This window comes from Phascolarctos cinereus, unplaced genomic scaffold (genome assembly GCF_003287225.1).
Source record: "Phascolarctos cinereus isolate Bilbo 61053 unplaced genomic scaffold, phaCin_HiC Scaffold_2;HRSCAF=192, whole genome shotgun sequence".
Taxonomy (NCBI): Eukaryota; Metazoa; Chordata; class Mammalia; order Diprotodontia; family Phascolarctidae; genus Phascolarctos; species Phascolarctos cinereus.
The window spans coordinates 75,867,432-75,873,157 of record NW_027555625.1 but is presented as its reverse complement, the minus strand read 5'-3'; the positions used below and the strand labels follow the sequence as shown (position 1 = coordinate 75,873,157).

The 5,726-nt window shown below is 38.3% G+C and overlaps 1 protein-coding gene across 1 annotated transcript; it reads left to right on the top strand.

Moving 5' to 3' along the window:
• The first annotated feature begins 1,030 nt into the window (after positions 1 to 1,030).
• Positions 1,031 to 5,191, top strand: LOC110193259 (olfactory receptor 1N1-like). Its single transcript, XM_020964934.2, has 2 exons — positions 1,031 to 1,933; positions 5,150 to 5,191. Exons 1-2 carry the CDS (start codon positions 1,031 to 1,033, stop codon positions 5,189 to 5,191), a joined length of 945 nt encoding a protein of 314 aa, XP_020820593.2.
• The last annotated feature ends 535 nt before the right edge of the window (positions 5,192 to 5,726 follow it).

Sequence of the window (5,726 nt, the reverse complement as noted above, 5' to 3'; positions counted from 1 at the left end):
AACAGAATCACACTGATTGGGTCCACTATAAATGTAAATTCTTAAATCCTAGGTCTTAACTTTAGCAAGGCAATAATTTAACCTAACTAATCATCTTAACCCAATCACATTAGTGTTTATTCCAAACCTTGCCTTCTCTCCTCAAGCCTTCCACAGCACCCTCTTCCCCTACCCTATTAGCTGGGGACTTTTTCATCATACATGACATACTATGTCATACTATGACAGTCAAGGCCATTCATGATGAACTCCCTCTTAATGCCTTGTCATCTCACAGCTTCTTGATATCTTCCACAACAATCTCTTCCTTTCTTCTAATGTAGAACTTTTCCTCCAACAGGGTCCTAATTGATGCTCTATCTCATTCATTAAAAATGGTTAAGTGACTTTCCCAGGGTCATACAGCCTACAAGTATCTGAGGCTGTATTTGAACTCAGGCCCCATGCTCTATCCACTGCATCACCTAGTTGCCCCCATTTTTTATTTTACTTCATTGTTTATGGTTGTTATTGTTCACTCATTCATTCATGTCTGAATCTTTGTGACTCTCTAGACCATACTGTTCATGTTTTGTTTTGTTTTTTACTTTTTTTGGCAAAGGTACTGGAGTGGTTTGCCATTTCCTTCTCCTGTGGATTAAGGCAAACAGAGGTAAAATGACTTGCCCAGGGTCACACAGCTAGGAAGTGTCTGAGGCTAGATTTGGACTCAGGTTTCCCTCCCTGGGTCTTTCAAACCCAGTGTTCTATCCACTGATAAACCTAGCTGTCCCCTCCTCCCTCTCCTCCACACACATAGTAGGGTCTAAAGTGGGTGGCCACTCACAAGCAAAAGAGTTGTTTCACTGAGCCTATGAATTGTTTTGCTGACCAAAACTAAATAAAGAAATAAAGTCCTTGAAACTTTGGTATTTCACTATTTGGTCCAACATATTTAAAAATGAATATTGATTGATGCAACTTAATGTACTTAAGGAACTCTTCATTTATTTTCTTTAGGTCTTTTGTTGCTTCATGGTGTGTCAATGACATGGGGCAGGGAAATCAGTCTACTGTCTCTGAATTTCTCCTCCGGGGTATCTCCCATTGGCCAGAGCACGAGCAGATTCTTTTTGGGCTCTTTCTATTCATGTACCTGGTGATTATGGTTGGGAACCTGCTTATCTTTCTGGCCATCATCTTTGAAGCCCGTCTCCACACCCCCATGTATTTTTTCCTGGCCTGTCTCTCTTTAGCTGATATTGGCTTATCTTCTACCACTGTCCTGAAGATGCTAGTGAATATGTACACTCAATGTCACACTATTTCCTACATAGGGTGCCTAACACAGCTGTATTTTTTCCTGACTTTTGGTGATCTAGACAGCTTTCTGCTGGCTGTGATGGCATATGACCGGTATGTGGCCATCTGTCACCCTCTCCACTATACCAGGGCCATGAACCCCAAGCTCTGTATCCTTCTTGTGAGTGTGTGTTGGGTTCTTACTAATCTTGTTGCCCTGACTCACACCCTCCTTATGGCCCATCTCTCCTTTTGTATGATAGGAGAAGTGTCTCAGTTTTTCTGTGATATTGGCCCCCTTCTCAAGCTGTCCTGCTCTGACACTCACATCAATGAGTTGATGGTTTTTGCTGTTGGTGGCCCAGTTATGACAATCCCTTTCCTATGTATTGTGGCCTCCTACATTCACATTGTCTTAGCCATCCTCAGAATCCCATCAGGGAGTGGGGGAAGGCGCAAAGCCTTCTCTACCTGTGGATCCCACCTCTCTGTAGTTTGCGTGTTCTATGGAACAGTTTTGAGTGCTTATTTCTGTCCCTCATCAGTATACTCTACTGAGGAGGCAGCATCATCTGTGGTCTACACAGTAGTCACTCCAATGCTGAACCCTTTCCTTTATAGCCTTAGGAATCGGGATATGAAGGCAGCCTTAGTAAGCCTTCTAAAAGGTAGGCTATTTATCTCCCAGGCTCAGTGATCATTGCCCCATCCCACATGTCTCAAAACACACACACACACACACACACACACACACACACACACACACACACGCACATGTGTGTTTATATATATATGTATATATATGTATGTATATTTATATATATATGTATATATGTGCGTGTGTGTGTGCGTGTGTGTATATACCTAACATTAAACATCAATACAATTGGCTCAATATTTTTACAACTATTTACATTTTCGTTCATTAATTTTAATTTTTAAGATGTCAACACTTTTCCCCTCATCCCTTCTAAGTCTCCATCAGGCTCTTGGTCTATTCCTTGTTCTTTATTTTTCCTCTTCTATCATCAGAGTAAATACATAGTCTGTTCTTCTGGCTCTATGCATTTTTGCATAATAGTCTTTCCAAATTTCTTTATATTCCTCATACATAACAGTTTTTAAACTATTATATTCCATTACATGAAGGCACTATAATTTATTTAATTATTCTTCAATTGTTGGATATTAATATTCCTTCTTGGAGTGGAGAGTTTTTTTTCTTTGGAGAGTGGACAATTACAAGTGATGCTACTATGAAAATATTTGAAATAATGAATTTTGTGTGTATATTTTTTGATAACCTTTTCAAAGTGCATCCCTAAATGAAATTATTGGCTCAAAGGGTGTGGTTGTTTCTAACTTTTACTGTGAACTGCCCAGTAGCACTAATTTTTTTCTAGTTGGCAATTCCATCAACAATGAATGTCTGTATTTATTTCTCCACAACCCCACTATAAGAGGTTTCATTGATTTTAAATATCTTCATCAATATGGTACCTCAGAGTTTTTATGATTGGTGTCTCTGATTATTAGTGAGGTTGTTCTTTTATCAAGTGATTATATAATAATTAGTCTTCCTCTTTTGAAAAGAATTTGTTCATATCCCTTGGTCATTTAGTCATTGTAGACTAGTAGTTACTGATGTAAAAGTTTAACACATACATGTGTTAGATGCTAAGTTTTATGTCATACACCTTTTCTTATGTATAGATTTTCATTTTAACATACTCAAGCCTGTCTAACCAATCCTAATAAATACTTTTTGTTGAACAGAAAAAAATCTCCCCTCTACAATTAATGAAAGTACATCATGTTATTTTTTTCCATAGTCCCCTCATCCATTATTCTATCGTCTAGCTGGAATTTCCTGAGATATATGGTGAGTTATAGCTATAAATTCATTTTCATCCAATTGCTGCTCATTTTCCCAAAGTATACTTGTTAACTTTGAGACGTATTCCAATTCAATGTTTTAATTAAATGATTAATTCTTTATTCAGATTTTATTCTCTTTGAGTTCACCAAACCATAATCTTTGAAATAGATTTGGTTTGAAATCTGGCATATTTACTCTATTCCATTAATTTATTTTTTTAAACCAGTACCAAAAAGTTTTGATGATAAATTCTTTGCAATATGTTTTAATGTTTGGGACTATAAAACCATCTTTATCATCTTTTCTTTTTCCAGCATAACTCTTGATGTTCTTGCCTATCAATTTTTTCCACATAAACTTCATCATGATTTTAACTAGCTCCACAAAGAAACCCCTTTGTATTTTGATTTGCCCAGGTTTTTTGTCTAGGTTATGAAAATTCCCAATTAATCTTAATTTATCAGTTGTGCTTGACTTGTGTACAGCCCCATCATATTGAGATTCTCATCTCTTTCCCAAGTTTGTATGACCCTGAATGGACTCACCTTAGAGGTTAGAACACATTTATTGAATGCAAACAGAAATAAGTGATATAATAGTGAATCTACCACGTGGATGAGCCATACCTAGAAAGATCTGAAATCTCATCTTCCTATAATTTCTCTTACCCTCTTCTGCAACATCTTTAATGGCTCTTTCAGGGGAAGGGAGGCAACACACCCAAGGATCTTGGTAAAAAAAAAAATTCAATTGTCTTTTCCCACTTCCATATGATAGTCATGGGGAGGGGAGGTGTAATTCTTCACTGAACCAATCATCAAGCATTTGTTAAGTGCCTACTATGTGCCAGGCAAGTGCTAGGTTCTACAGACACAAAACCAAAAATGAAACAGTTCTGGCTCTGGAGCAACTCACATTGTAGTGAGAGAAACAACATGCACATACACAAGTATATACAAAATATACACCATTAATAGGGGGTAAACATTGGCAAATGGTGAGAGCCCATCACATTAAATACTTCTGCACTTTGTTCACTTCCACGGAAACAGGTGGGAACATTACAAGAATATAGAGTTTTGGTATGACGTAGCCAACCCTGAGTAGCCCTTTGCAGGAGAGAAGGTTGCTGCACCACTTAAAAATGAAAGACAACTTCCATCTCAGGATATTTCTTCAACTCTCCCATGTAGCAAGAAGTTCTCCTTCGCTAGGTTTCCCATGAAGAGTCAGTGGGGAGCTATAGTTTCCCCATGTTGGCAGTATGGCAGATGTGAGCACATAACAGAGGGGACATGTCCTGCCTAGGTAGCCCTGAGATTGGGTCTTGAGCTGCCTCTTCTGTTTCATCTCTTTCCTGAGTTTCATTATATTATCATTGATCCTGAGATGCAATCTTGTGAATTTGAAGAGTTGAGAGTTCCTGGACCCTTAGTCAATACTGGCTGCACTTAATAGGGAACTCCCAGCATTACTACAGTTTTTCTTGGAAAAGATAGCTACCAGAAAGAGGATGAGCCCAAGACCTGGCTTGGTTTTCTGAAGAAATGGGCCTTAAGAAATATAATACAGAACCAAGTCAAAAAATAAATGCTTATTCAGCAGTTCCATAAACTGCCTTATGTTTGGTGTTTAAAGTATCAATAATATTGAGAGAGTATGACAGTAGTTATATTATTGTGTGTCTAAGTCTTTTTTCACTGAGCTTGAAATTCTCTTATGTTAAGCATTTCTATTTGGTAGAAGAAATAAATAGTTGTCCTATATATGATCTGCATTGAGTACCTTTCTACTTCTCTCTTTGGGGAAACCCTAGACAAATCAGAAATAAATTCTAAGTGATTATCCTCCTCATGCTCCAGGGTGGGGCACAAAATACCAAACTATATAAGAGAAAAATATTGATCCCTTTTTTCCAGGGCTAGACTTCTGTAAGATTGAATAATATCCATGCTCTTGGGTCTAGATGACAGGAGTCCCTTATAGGAGAAGAAGATGGTAAGTAAGAGGACTCTAGTCCCCTGGAAGTAGCAACAGTCCATATTCTTTACACTCAACATTAATGCAATGTAATGGGGGCACTAGCAACTAGGTGAATCAGGAAAGATTTCAAGTTTAATGAAAGGTGATGTTTGAGTTGTGTTTTGAAAAAAGCCCCCCAATAATTCTAAGGCCAAAGTAAGGAGGAAGTGTATCCCAGACATGGGGGGGGCGGGGCCTATACAAAGACAGATCAGATTCCAGTGATTTTCTAGCCAAAATTCCTAGAGGCAACTGAGTTCCACAAAGCAATTAGCATCCCTTAACTGTCAGAGAGAAGCATGATCAGCACACCTGAAGGCCAGCCCACTTTTCTCAGCTGCAGCTAATCATAAGGCTTTTCTACTACCTCAACCCTTGCCCTCCTTTTGGGTCTTTTCAATCCCTTTGCAGTCGCTGACCCACTGAGGGGAGGCATTCTGACCCAATTTATTAAGTTATAATGCCACTGTTAATAAACTGTTATCTTGCCTGGAAAATTTGCCTCAGTTTATTTGTTGCATTTTTACTCACCACAGTCCAATAT

Coding starts and splice junctions, on each gene's coding strand:
- LOC110193259 (XM_020964934.2), top strand. CDS start 1,031: ATGGGGCAGGGAAATCAGTCTACTGTCTCTGAATTTCTCCTCCGGGGT. Junction 1,934..5,149: donor GGGATATGAAGGCAGCCTTA/GTAAGCCTTCTA, acceptor CCCTTATAGGAG/AAGAAGATGGTAAGTAAGAG.